Source organism: Haliotis rufescens, unplaced genomic scaffold (genome assembly GCF_023055435.1).
Source record: "Haliotis rufescens isolate VD_foot unplaced genomic scaffold, xgHalRufe1.0.p SCAF_13, whole genome shotgun sequence".
Classification (NCBI taxonomy): Eukaryota; Metazoa; Mollusca; class Gastropoda; order Lepetellida; family Haliotidae; genus Haliotis; species Haliotis rufescens.
The window spans coordinates 11,454,489-11,468,916 of record NW_025963813.1 but is presented as its reverse complement, the minus strand read 5'-3'; the positions used below and the strand labels follow the sequence as shown (position 1 = coordinate 11,468,916).

General features: G+C 40.3%; 1 protein-coding gene across 1 annotated transcript in view; it reads right to left on the bottom strand.

Annotated features, from left to right (window-relative positions):
* The window catches only part of LOC124139089, a 144,390-nt gene that overhangs the window by 63,304 nt on the left and 66,658 nt on the right, over positions 1-14,428 (bottom strand). Inside the window, exons 4-7 of the mRNA XM_048394184.1 lie at positions 12,648-12,798; positions 11,322-11,525; positions 10,178-10,367; positions 4,641-5,914 (exon numbers count right to left, since the gene is read on the bottom strand). Coding sequence (XP_048250141.1) covers positions 4,641-5,914; positions 10,178-10,367; positions 11,322-11,525; positions 12,648-12,798 — 1,819 coding nt within the window. The remainder of the gene's footprint in view (positions 1-4,640; positions 5,915-10,177; positions 10,368-11,321; positions 11,526-12,647; positions 12,799-14,428) is intronic.

Below are 14,428 nucleotides of genomic sequence, written 5' to 3'. Positions count from 1 at the left end.
CATTTAAATCAAGCTGTAACTTGATCTCCGTAATAACACATTCCAAGTCATAAAAACTAGGGATAAAACTCGAATGATGTTAATTCTAGATTGAGGTGAAATTGTTCAGTGAATGAGATTACAGTCCAACATGGGGATATCCAGTCTTGCCGCTAAAAAAAATGCCTGCATTCTCAAATTAAATCAATTAGCCATGAACATACGCACAGAACATTCATAGCCTACAAGGTAAAACTGAAAACCCTTTTCTGGCCTTACCAAAAAACAGGTCTAAGACACAATCAATTCTTGGAAACAGAATAACAATAAAATTCCATTTGCATGGGATGTTTGGGGCAAGCCCTGTTGTCTAAGTATGTTACAACAACTCAATTATCGTTGAAAACCTGGCGTTAATGTGATTTCACAAGCCTTGTGAACACACCATTTATAGTTACGCCGGCAGTTTCCAAGGCACACGAGCTTATATTGCTCCAGCACAACTTTAATTGATTCATTCTATTCACATAGGCCTTTCGGAATGATCAATCAAATTTCGGCACCATTGTAATTGCAAAAATGCTCTCAACAGTTCATATTCTTTAGCTAGTATTAGGTTCATTGTCGACAAACTTAAATAAAATAATGGCCATTTTTCTTCTCGTAAATTCTTCCCGAAATGTAACCAAACTGACACACTACAGCCGAAATTCATTATGACATCTTTGAACACGGGATGTCACCAAGATATCCTCGGGCAAATTATGCAAAGAGGCAAAACATAAATAATGTTGACAGGGTCGATTGAGGTTCATATCCTAACCAATATTTGAAAAACACTACAGGCAACAAAAAATACATCGTTCTTTATTAGTCAGGGTTTTTCTGGTCTTGTCAAATGAAGGAAAGGCTTATCTGTAAAACCAGAAAGCTTATCGGTCTGGGTTTAAAAAAACCATTCATCCACAGCAACAATCTCATCTCTTAAAAGAACAATAAATATTTATGCATCTGTTAATCTCCATCCACTATTCAAGAAGTCTACAATCTAAATTCAAATTTCCTCACATCATCACTTGACAAGAATTCCAGATTTCTCCAAACCAAAGCTCCGGATTAAACCTAATCATATTCACACAATGACTAAATCTCTCCCAACTGCAATTAACCAGGACTATTACAGGTGGCCATAAACTTGTGAAACCAATCAGTATTAACATTTCCTTATTTTCTCTTCCTCGTCCAATCTGCAACGCAGCCTTGATCCTGACAGATGTTCGTGCCTGGGCATCTTTGACCTTTGACCCCTGTGTGCTCGCAAGTCTCGCATTTTGATTGATTGACATATTCATGGCTTAATGTAGGACTGGAAACAATAGCTAATATGATGAGCTGTCAATCATCTTCCCATTTTCACTCCATGATTTATGTTTGCGAGTGATGTCTCGACCGGCGGTCATTCTGCTTCATTTCGGCGACAACCAGATATTCATTACAAGCATTGGACCTTTGATAAACAACCTGTGACTACCTGCACTATTATAAAAAACAGTTTCTCTAAACCTAGTTTCTCTAAACCTAGAATATTTATCTATCTTAATTTAGAAAGAATTTCAAATGTTTTTAACAATTTCTTAAGGAATTTATCTAAAATGAGTTGGCTTTTGTTTGAGGGAACTTTTGGTTTGGTTTGTTGTTTTACGCCACACTCAGCAATATTCCAGCTAATATATGATGGCGGTCTGTAAATAATCAAGCCTGGACCAGACAATCAAGTGATTGATATCATGAGCATCGATCCACGCAATTGGGATCGATGACATGCTTCAACCAAGTCAGCAAGCCTGACCACCCGATCCCGTTAGTTGCCTCTTATGACAAGCATACTCGCCTTTTACAGCAAGCATGGGTTGTTGAAGACCTATTTTACCCCGGATCTTTAAGGGGCAGTTTAAATAATAATCGATCGGAATCAACACCTTCTGACCCATAAAACTCCTTCATTCTTTTCAGAATGCCAATAATCTAGCACCATGTTGGAATGAGGAGGAAGGAAGATAATGTGTTCCTAAAATAGGTAACAAAAACAGCTGTTGAGACTTCAAATAATGGCTTTCATAATTCTTTACATCCCTGCACGGGCTGCTGATAATATCAACACTTCAATTTCAGATTCGAAAGTGAACGCAAAAAGAAGGAAGCAAATTGTTAGATATTGTTTAACAAGGAAGACTTAAAAACTTTTACGAACGAACTGTCATATTTGATCCTTTTTTGATACATCTGTGGCTGTTTTTATTTCTCCCAATTTTCATCATCATCATCATCATCATCATCATCTGTTTTATCTGACTCATTAAACTATTTCACCACTTGATAATAATTATGTGGATGCACCATCATGATTGACAGATAGGCCATGTTAGATCAAGGGGAGGTGATATGAACAGCATCGTGACATCAGCCCATCCTGATGTAAATCATCATCATCATCATCATCATCATCATCATCATGATGTGTTTTATCTGACTCATTAAACTATTTCACCACTTGATAATATTTATGTAGATGCACCATCATGATTGACAGATAGGCCATGTTAGATCAAGGGTGAGGTGATATGAACAGCATCATGACATCAGCCCATCCTGATGTAACTCAATATGGGCTCCTTTGATCTTTTAACGAAGCATCTTTAAATACAAATTTTGCATTAAAGCATGTTCAGTGTAATTTTGACTTTACTATTCATAATGCATATCAATATTGACTCGCAGGATGTTGTTCCTAGACTATTTTAAAGGGAAAGTAAAGTGAAAAATATTGTTGCAGTCTTTTTGTGAATATCAATTTTGTAGAAAGTATTTAAATTTCAAAGTGAAAGTGGTGAAATTCAAGCTTCCAAAACCTATTGGGGGCATGGCCTAAAGGTACCGGCGCATCGGTGACAACTTTTTTCATTGACTATTTGTTTATCGTGTTTATCAATCTTCTGTTTCTGCTTTTTCTGTTAATCCTAAAAAAATAACAACATTGCACACATTGTTGAAAATTGAAATGACCTTTGATCTTGATATCGTGAATAATTAAAATAGCAATTAACAATTGGTAAATAGCATTTAATTACTAACATCCTGTTTGGGTGATAACACGCCAGCTGCCCTCGGCTCTATTCCCCACAATAAGTGCCTGTCATGGACAAATCCTCTGCGTAAACAACTGACATCTTCCCGAAGCAAGAGAGTAAACTGACTATAAAAGTCGAGTTTCCACCCTTGCCGAACTAGGCTGGTATTATGGAGTTACATTTTGGCTGGACTAACGAGTCTATGCATAGTCCAATCAAGATCGCACACCTAAATCAAAATCCGGTTCGTAAACTGTCGTGCAGTTTTCTGTCGATTGCAGGATTTGCAGAGCATGTGCACCACCAACTCATTGTCAACAGATATTTTCTGAATCTTTTCATGTTTTTAATCAAGGTGCTCACGTGGTTTGATGCATTTCGCAACGTAAGACCCGTTTTATCACAATATAGACCTTGATTATCGATCAGATCGTCTTGACTGGGCGCCGCTGTTTTGTTTGAAGCAAATGCGAGTGATACGAGAGGTGGAATCTGATTGGTCCATAGGAGAGGCTTAGAAGGGACATAACTCATAATAGCCACTGGTGGCGCTACGATCGAGCCCAGGAATTCCAGCCAAGTTCGGCAAGGGTGGAAACTTGACTTTTTAAGTCAGTTAACTCTCTTGCCTCGGGAAGATGACAACTGAAGGCATCTTCAGTGTTGTTACTTAGGTGACATAAGTTGTGGCTACAGTATTCAAATAGATGAGCTGACATAAAAAAGACAATGTATTACAGAATCATCATGAATGTTGAAACTGCACAGCGCATCAAGCAGCAGGAACCATTTTAATCTCCAGGGGATTCCCCCCAATGGAGGAATTTTTCGTTTGGGGGACGATTTCGGGTGTTGCTTTTTATCATCTCCTTACTCTATTTCCAATTTTTTCAATTTCATTTTGGTAAACATTTGTAATTAAGTAGGCCCTAAAGTATGTAAGTATCTGCCAAGATGCTGCGTTGACTTCACTTGGCCTTTTTTTGTCATTTTGTACATATTATTAGAACACACATGGACATGAAATAAGTTTCAAATCCTGCATATTAACATCAGCAGTTGTCCTTGGTTGTCTCAGGTAAAACAGCTTGTGACAATTACTATACATGACTGGTGATACAAGCAAATTAAGGGTTGAGTGAGAACTGCTGACAATTATAACTAGGGCACTAAACGAGACACCAAATGTGAGATCCGATACGCATCATGATACTTGCATGTGGTGAACACGCCAATCTTTGCACAGATGGGAAGGTCAAATACCTGCCACACTGACGATTTACAGTTGGCTGCGCGCTTTTAAGCTCAAACATCTTTTTTGCCATCATCCTCTATACTGCAAGCTGACAAACTAAATTGTGTCGTCACTGGATGCTGCCTTGCCAATGGCAGATAGGATGAAAATATTTACATTTTCACTTCTGATAAGTGTTTGTTTGTTTGGTATAACAGTATCAAAGCAAACATTTTTGGTACACATCAATATTATTACTTACTGCATGTTATTAAAAATATCTGTTGACAAAAACATACCTGACTGATTGGCCGAGGCACCATTCTGTCCCGAGTTGTCAGACGACTGATGTCCGTCTGCATCACTGGGTGGAGTCTGCCAGACGTCAGATACATCTAGATTGTTGCATTCAGGAGGGGCTTCTGAAGAGGAAGCAACAAGGTCCTCTGGATGGTGTCCATGGATGTCTGAAGCATCTTTGATGCCTGGAGGTCCTGACATCTCAGATCTGCCTTCAGGAAGATGGAAGCCGAACTCAAAACTTGAATAAGAAAGACCTTCAAGGGTTTTAAATCCATTACTTTTATCAGCATTTTCAAGAATATTGACTTTGGGGACATATAAACTTGATGTTATTTCAGAATCCAGCTGTTCAGCAGTGTAGTCACAAGTCTTGGAGCCACATTCAGCAACACAATAACAAGGGTCCAAATAATAATCTAATGCTGAAGCACTGTCAGATACACTTGCAAGATCCCAATTTGGTAAACGAGGGTCCACTATGTCAGATTCTAATTGGGTGTCATCAGGGAGCAGCAACAGCGATTCTTGTCCATTGTTTTGTATATGACCTCCATGACCGTTGACCTTTCCTGGACCTTGACCTTGACCTGACTGTAAAATATCTAAATGATTGGTGTCCCAGGCAGTTTTGATGTCACAAACTGGAGTAATTCCACTGGTGAAAGTTTCTTCATCATTGACATCAAATTCAGGGAGAGAGCTGCTTCTAGGAGAAGGATTTGGCTTCTGAGGCTCAAGTAGGAAGCCAGAACTCCTTGAGCTATGGATACAGGTGATGTCTGTATTTGGTTCAGCACAAGAATCAGCCATGGAATACTCTGCAAGGGAAGGGCTGGGACTATGCAAACGACCCAGTTGGTCATAAAAAGCCCAGGGGTCATCTTGTGTTTTTTCTGTTGATTCCCCATCACTGCTACAGGAAAGATAATCTGCTATGGCCGACTCTGTATCAAAATCGGATACATCATCTGGAAGTTCGGAATCACTTTCAAATCCCCTGTCAGATGCTTCTGCTGCAGATGCCAGAATGACGTGTTCTGAATCCAGCTCATTGATTTCTCCCTCCAGGTTCTGTCCATTGGCAGAACACTCTGAGGGTGAACAACCTTCAGCAAGGTCAAGGACACATGTACTTGGTCTGTCATCATCCTCATCTCCACTTGCAGCTTCATCATCTTGATCTGGGCTGGAAGTGCTTGAAACTGGATTGAAGACCGACTTCTTATTTGGTTTGTATTTCGTGCGTCTCCATGGATGTTGAGAGCAATAACTGGAACAAGACACAAAAGTGAGTAGAATATTGATGTTAGTTTGTCGGTTAATGCCGCATTCAGCAATAATCAAGTCTTCATCAGACGATGCAGTGATTGACATTATGATCTTCAATCTATGCAATCTCATTAAAATCAGATCTTTGTTCTCGCTTCCGCTAAACAAAGATCTGAGGACATCCCATTACGGGTCACGTCAGGCCGACCTTGCGCGAACTTTGACCGACCAATTGAATGACCAATCAGAAGGCAGCTTTCTCGTGCTTTACGGCACAAATTTCAAATTGGCGACTACGATTCGAAACATATTCTGACAAATTCTCGATTACAAATTTGAAACCTGAACTAAAAAACATTCTTGAATGGCTAATAGATGGTCTAGATTTTAAGGATTCAGTCGTTAAACCAGTAACTATCGTTCGGAATACACCATGATAAAGTTTTCGAGATTGCATGACTAGAAATCACATTCCGACTGTCACTTTCATAATCTGGTAAGCGACGTACTGATTGATCGGATGAAAGGTCGTTCTGACGTGACCCCTAATGGGCAATAATCCGGGGTAGAATAGGTCTTCAGCAACCCATGCGTGCCGTAAAAGGCGACTATGCTTGCCGTAAAAGGCGACAATGCTTGCCGTAAAAGGCAACTATGCTTGTCGTAAGAGGCGACTAACGGGAACGGGTGGTCAGGCTTGCTGACTTGGTTGATTGTGTGGATCGATGTTCATGATGTGAATCACTGGATTGTCTGGTCCAGACTCGATTATTTACAGATTGACGTCATATGGCGGGAATATTGCTGAGTGTGGCGTAAAACAACAAACAAGAAAACACAACATGAGGTGAATGATGTGCTCAAAATTATTTCACTCATATGGTGATGCCCATGCATACCTTCTTGTACAAGTCCGTACAAATCCAGGGTTCATAGTGCCAGCCCACTAAGATAATATGCCCAGAGCTCCAGATAACTTTTTGAGCAATTGAGTTTTTACTCTAGGGTTTCTATTTTAATCGGGCTATTACATTTTTCATTGGGTAACCAATATTTTTTCACTCAATTATTCATCATTCTATTGGGTTTTTCCCAAAAATAGTGACCATTTTAAGATTAAAAAAACATGAAAGAATGTTTTAGATGTATATAACTGTTCTAAATATATAGCCTCGGAAAGTAAATTAGCTCGTAATTGTGCTTCAGAAATAAGCTTCTTTGTATGAATGCTGAAAAAGCGACATTGTGTATTTACGCGAGCTGCTTTTATACAAATGAGTTTTTCATTTAATGCATGCGTTTCTGTATGCAAGTTAATTGAAAGTAATTGGGTTTCGAATATTTTGGGGGGGTATTTAACGCAAATACGCTGCTTATCTGTAGCTCTGTTTGCAGCAGTTTAACCCACTAAGTCACATTATACAGTAAGTGAGTGAGTGAGTTGGGTTTAACACCGCTTTTAACAGTATTCAAGTTATATCGCGACGTGTCAGCTTAATGTGGGAGGAAAGCCCGAAGTGATGCAGGTCTCAGTCGTTTATCACTTCTGTGAAACCCACGAGCACGGGTATGGTGCTGACAAACCTAGAAACATAACCGGGGTGAACCGGGATTCAAACCCACAATCATAGGTTTCTGGCGTGTCCATGGGATGCAACTCTGCACAGCGAATCGCGACTTAGACGACTGGGCCACCCGTGCCCCCCACATTATACAGACTCCGAGCCAACCAGCTGCCATTATTACTGACATGTCATGGTGTCAACGTTTTTGCATTAAATTATATAACTATTATGCCAGTCTTCCAGGATTCATAAAAATAATGTATTATCATCACTTATCGTACCCTATTAGTAATATACTTGATATCTATTCATATCTGAATATATGATTACTGGGTGTTGTACTATTATATAGCAGTCCCTTTTTTTAATGTGTGTGCATACTTGGAAATACACATTTACTAAAACGTATTATCGTAAATAAGTTTGTATCCAGTACCATTGATGGTATTTTACTCATAATTTTTCAAAATCAGATTAAAGGTTCATATGTGAAAAAAAGAGAGTTAAATTTAAAAAATAAAGTGCTTTTGGTAAATTGTTTGATGGTTTGTTTGTTGTTTAACGCCACACTCAGCAATATTTTTGGCAAATTGATCGAAAATTCATGAATTTAAGTATTTTCCTCAATTTTATATGTGGCACGACATTCCATTGTGATAAAATTCTATGACATTACATTACATAATGGGGCAAGAATGCAGCGATGTCATAGTTACACAATGTTTCTGTGCTTCTCAAATCCATATCTGCATTATAACAATGCATGGCATGTCATATAATGGGAATTAATGCACTTTTCACTGATATATAACACTGTCTTTGCTGACAAGTTGTCTTTAGTCAGTGAACCTCAACTGCACCCCAATATAATGATGATAGATTGACAATAAACATGTTGTTAGAACACTGCCAACAATGACAGTTCGAACTGTGCAATGACAGCTGAACTATGCAGAAATGTCCTTCATAGGACTTCATATACTAGTATATGGTTGGAGACTATGACCCCAGGGATTCTAAACAGCTCTGCACAAGTTTCTCGCAATACATCAAACGAACAAAATACATCATGAGGATGTTAAACGAGATCTTCCCAATGGCAAGAAAAACAGATGATGTGCAGGGATAGACATAACCATGAATGAAAATCTGGGGGATTTGCTGTTTTATCCTGATATCTAGTCATTTTACATAAGGCACTAGTCTGAAATGAGTCGTATCTACCCATTTTTTATATGTGCACGACACCTGGTGTCCAAAATGAGCCGTATCTACCCATTTATTCATACACAACACCTGGTGTCCAAAAAAGCCGAATGTACCAATTTATACATACATGACACCTGGTGTCCGAAATAAGTCGAATGTACCCATTTATACATACATGACTCCTGGTGTCCGAAATGAGCCGTATCTATCCATTTATACATACATGACACCTGGTGTCTGAAATGAGCCGTATCTACCCATTTATACGTACACAACACCTGGTGTCCGAAATGAGCTGTATCTATCCATTTATACATACATGACACCTGGTGTCTGACATGAGCCGTATATATCCATTTATACATACATGACACCCGGTGTCCGGAATAAGCCGTATCTACCCATTTATACATACATGACACCTGGTGTCCGAAATAATCCGAATGTACCCATTTATACAAACATGACACCTGGTTCCTAAATAAGCCGTATCTACCCATTTATACATACACAACACCTGGTGTCCAAAATGAGCAGTATCCACCCATTTATACGTACAGTACATGACACCTGGTGTCTGAAATGAGCTGTATCTACCCATTACACCTACATGACACCTAGTGTCTGAAATGAGACGTATCTATCCATTTATACAAACATGATACCTGGTGTCCAAAATAAGCCGTATCTACCCATTTATACGTACACGACACCTGGTGTCTGAAATGAGCGGTATCTACCCATTTACACCTACATGACACCTGGTGTCTGAAATGAGCCGTATCTACCCATTACACCTACATGAAACCTGGTGTCCGAAATGAGCCTTATCTACCCATTTATACATACAAGACACCTGGTGTCTGAAATGAGCCGTATCTACCCATTTATAAGTACATTCTTGTCCTTGCAGTCAATCAGTGATGGTGGTACTTCTTTTTTATGTTCTCCATTTCTGTTCCCATTAAATTACATTAACATTTTGCAAATCAAAAGAAGATATTTCATAGCATCGGTGTGTCACAAAACCCTGGTCTTGTTATTGTTTCATTTCCTGCATGGTATATTCAGTGTTTCTATCAGTGTTTTTAACTCACGAACACAACTTCTGTGTTAGCAAATAATGTTTATTTTCATAAAAGTCTATAAAAATGCCCTGCTACTGAGTTGCAATGTATATAATGGTAAAAGAGGTAGTTGCGTCCCTTTGACATGCCAGAAACCTATGATTGTGGGTTCGAATGCCGGTTCGCCCCAATTATGTTTCTAGGTTTGTCAGCACCATACCCGTGCTCGTGGGTTTTACCGAAGTGGTAAACGTCTCTAAGACCTGCATCACTTCGGGCTTTCCTCCCGCATTAAGCTGACACGCCGTGATTTAACTGGAGTACTGTTAAAAGTGGTGTTAAACCCAACTCACTCACTGTTCCCTCATCAGTTTGAAAAAATATTGCCTGCAAAACATTTGTATGCATCTGTTCTTTACTAACCTCTTGCAGATGCCCATGAGCCAGGTGTCTATAGACTTGAAGTGGTACTTCTCACTGTGGAAACTTTTGGCTGAGAACCTGTAGCTGTCGAACACCTTCACCTTGCCATTATTCCAGCGGGCGCCGATGGTCTTCTCACCCTCCCCGAGCCAGATCTCCACATGGGTCATGTTGTGGCGCTGCTTCTTGGCTAAGAAAGCATACATCTGTAAATATCACTGCCGCAATAGCATTGGACATATAAGAAGACTGTTATGACTTGACTATCGCAATCTACGTCAGACACCTGCAATGTTTCCTAAGACAAAACTTTAGGCAATTCCTTTATTGCATGGGTACCCGGTAGGATGAGATGGCAATGTGGTTGTTAACCTTCGAGCACCTAACAGGCAGCTTGGGTTGTATTCTCCCCAGGGAGCTGAGAATGACTATTGAGAGCACACTGATCCATTGACTGGGGTAATAAATGTCTAAGCGCTTAGAGCATGCTTATGCATGGAGTACAGCACCATATATATGGACCAAATGCTTTAATTGAAAATTGTTTCAGTTATTTTTAGCCTGTCAGCTTCATGTGGCATAAAGCCCAATATGGCACAGGCCACTGACGTGTACCATGGTGGTGAAATTCAAAAGGACAGGTATGGTGTTGTCAGACCAAGGTTCATAATCAAGATTGCTGCTAAGGGACACAACTCTGCATAGAGAAATGCAGTGACCTCAACTGAGTGCAGGGTTAGAAATTGGAACTAGTCCTATAGTCCTTGCCATAATGTCCAATGGTAAAGGTATCATAAGGACTAGTAGAAAAGTGCCATTTTTAAGGGTTTTGCTATATGTTATCATTATAAGGACTAGTGGACGAAAACTGTTAGTCTCTAACGCTGGAGTGGAAAGATCTTGAACAGTGCAGTCAGCATCAGTGCAACTATCACATAGCATCCCATAAATGATAAAGTCTGGGCCAGACGAAACAGTTATTGACCACATGAGCAAGGATCAACATCATCAGGATACAATGACACACAATCAACTGATCCTGACCATCGGATCCATCTCTTGCAGCAAGTATAGGTTACTGAAGATCTGTTCTACCCAAGAATCCAAATGGGGTGTGTGATATGATCGTGGAGACTGGTCTTACATTTTGGGTTGGTGTAGATTCCGGACATGAAGACAAGGTCCCCTGGTTTCATCTGTTCCTCCTTCAGGTTGATGGGCAGAGTGTCGTACATGTAGGCCTGGTTCCATGGTCCGATCTTGAAGCCCAAGTCTTTCCGCATGTCCCGGAGCACCTGCCGGACCAGGCCACAGCAGTCCAGGAACATGGGTGACTGATACTCTGGGGCTGGAGGACAGACACAAGGAATATTTATAGTGTGGGACCAACAGGGGAGGGAAAGAGGGGAACCGTCCCCTGGGAACAGAACAATCGCAAAAATGAGGGGAAAAGGCTTACTTTCTGAACTTCTGATACGACCTATAAAAAGTTGATAAATTCATTAAAATATCCTTATGCAATTCACTGATTTTGTCTGTGTGCCAAGATTAATTTTTCATGTCTGCACAGTCATATATATATCTCGTAAAAAAATGAACTTTGGTCCTAGACATGCCTGTATTCAAATTGTAACATCGGATAAAGGCTCCTCAAAACCTATAAAATAAGTACTTTTGACACAGTTTAGGCTTAATTTACACTGAGTAATGTTTCAAGAACAAAACAAAGTGTTGAATAGATCAAAGTCAAATCTTTATTCATATGAACACACGACTGACTGAGTGAGTGATGTCCTCAGAACGACCTTCCATCTGACCAGTCAGAGTGCTTACCAGATCGGGAAAGTGGCAGCCTTATCACGCAACATCGAAAACGTTAACACAGGGTTTTTTTCCAAACAACAGTTACAGTCTGTTCTACTGATTCCTTCAAAATCGCCGTATATCTCGCTTAAATTGGGATAAACATTTCAAATGGAAGAGACCTTATTTTCTAGGACTGCCATACAATATCGGCCATCTATAAGACATTCCAGAATTTTCTTTTGTTCAGTTTTCAAATTTAAAATTGATCATTTTCAAAGCTTAATCGTAAATGGAAATCCCCAGTTAGAAGCTAGTGCCGTACAGCTCGAAAAAGCTGCTTTCTGATTGGCTAATGTTGACTTCTTGTTAGTCATTTCATTGGTCAGTCAAAGTTTGTGAAAGGTGTTCTGACGTGACCTGTAATAGGACATCCTCGGATCTTTGTGAAGTGGTAGCGAGCATTAAGATGGGCATTTTTTAATGAGATTGGCAACTGATAGAATACTTTTCAAATCCTCAACAGTTTGAGAGATCTGATTTCCATTTTAGAGAACAGACGGATATTATGAAACCTGCGAACCAGGAATTACAAATGGGGATGTACTAAAAGCACGCAGACCATGATTACAGTCCACTCATGGTTCATGTTTGTATAGCAACTCACCTTCCTTGGGCCAATATTTCCTGGCATAAGGGACACCAAAGTACTTCCTGCTCGTGTCAATGAACTTTCTTCTGAGAGCGTTCAGGCGAACAGGGTTCCTTCTCACGCGGCGTTTCTTCTTCTTCATTTTTCTGGTCTGGCGGATGTCTTGCTGAAAAACAAGCCAACATAGATGAGACATTCCCTCCAATAAGTGAGTGAGTGAGTTGGGGTTTAACGCTGCTTTAAACATTATTCCAGTTATATTGTGGCGTGTCAGCTTAATGTGGGAGGAAAGCCCGAAGTGATGCAGGTCTCAGACGTTTATCACTTCGGTGAAACCCACGAGCATGGGTGTGGTGCTGACAAACCTAGAAACATAATCGGGGTGAACCGGGATTCGAACCCACAATCATAGGTTTCTGGCATGTCCAGGGGACGCAACTCTGCACAGCGAATCGCGGCGCCTTAGACGACTAGGCCACCCGTGCCCCCCCCTCCAATAAGACACTTGGAAACATCCTACATGCCAATGGTGAAGGTTCCACCCAGTCTCCATCAAGCCCCTGGGGATGTGGGGATCAGACCCCAAGAGTCTGTGGAAACTTCATGGCTCATGGTCACAAGATTACAACCCACAGGACCTCTGTTGCCAATTCCGACATTAAATCTGTCCTTTCAGAACACCTCATCAACAATCCTGACATCGATATTTTCTGGCAACAAACCAAAATTCTCCATATCAACATCAAACACTGGAAAAAGAAGAGACCGAGGCAGCTATCAACCGAGAGGGTACTGTGCTTTAATCCCATCATTAACTACAATAAACATGAGAGGGCGGGGTAGCCTAGTGGTCAAAGCGTTCGCTGGTCATGCTGAAGACCCGGTGTAAAGTCTACCCCCCTTTCCCAGAATCAACCCCAGGGGATATACTCTGGGAGTATCTACCCAGGGGTATAATCTGGGAGCTCCCAGAATCTACCCTGGGTTATAACCATAATCTAGGAGCTCCAAGAATCTACTGCAGCCCTGTTTGATTTAAACATTTTTATTTCATGAATGTACATGAAGTTTTCTTTTGGGGGATGCATCAAACTCAGTCTTGATCTCTCCTGGTCAACTGCTGTAAAAACATTGTCATCTGATTAAGTTTACATAAATGCCTATTCAGTACACATCTAATTAGTTTTAAAACATGCATCTCTATTTGTTATTGATAATAATATAAAAACTCTGACTAAGACAATGACAATTGCTTCGTGAAATTTAGATTATACCCCCTGGGGGTAGATTCTGGGAAAGGGGGGTAGATTCTGGGAAGTCCCCAAAATCTACCCCGGGTAAGATTCTGGAAGCTCCCAGAATCTACCCGGGTATACTCTGAAGGGAGGTAGATTTTGGCACCTTACACCGGGTTCAATGTTTGAAGCCTATTTCTTGTGTGCCCCGCCGTGATATTGCTGGATATTGCTTAAAGCGGCGTAAAACCATTCTCACTCTCTCACTCATTTTGTTATCACGCCTGCCCTATTACCATACTTTCACTGTATTAAATTAGGTTCTCTCCCATTAAACATATTGGCTTTTCCTGTTATATCATTATCTTTGAACATCAATTATCATATATTGCAAATTTTCACCTGATGATAGGATACACACATCTGTTTGACATCAGAGCTCTTCACTGCCTATTATAAACTTCTGGGTGAGGTTTAATGTGGTTTAACATCATGCATGGATGTGTGTGTGTGTGTGTGTGTGTGTGTGTGTGTGTGTGTGTGTGTGTGTGTGTGTGTGTG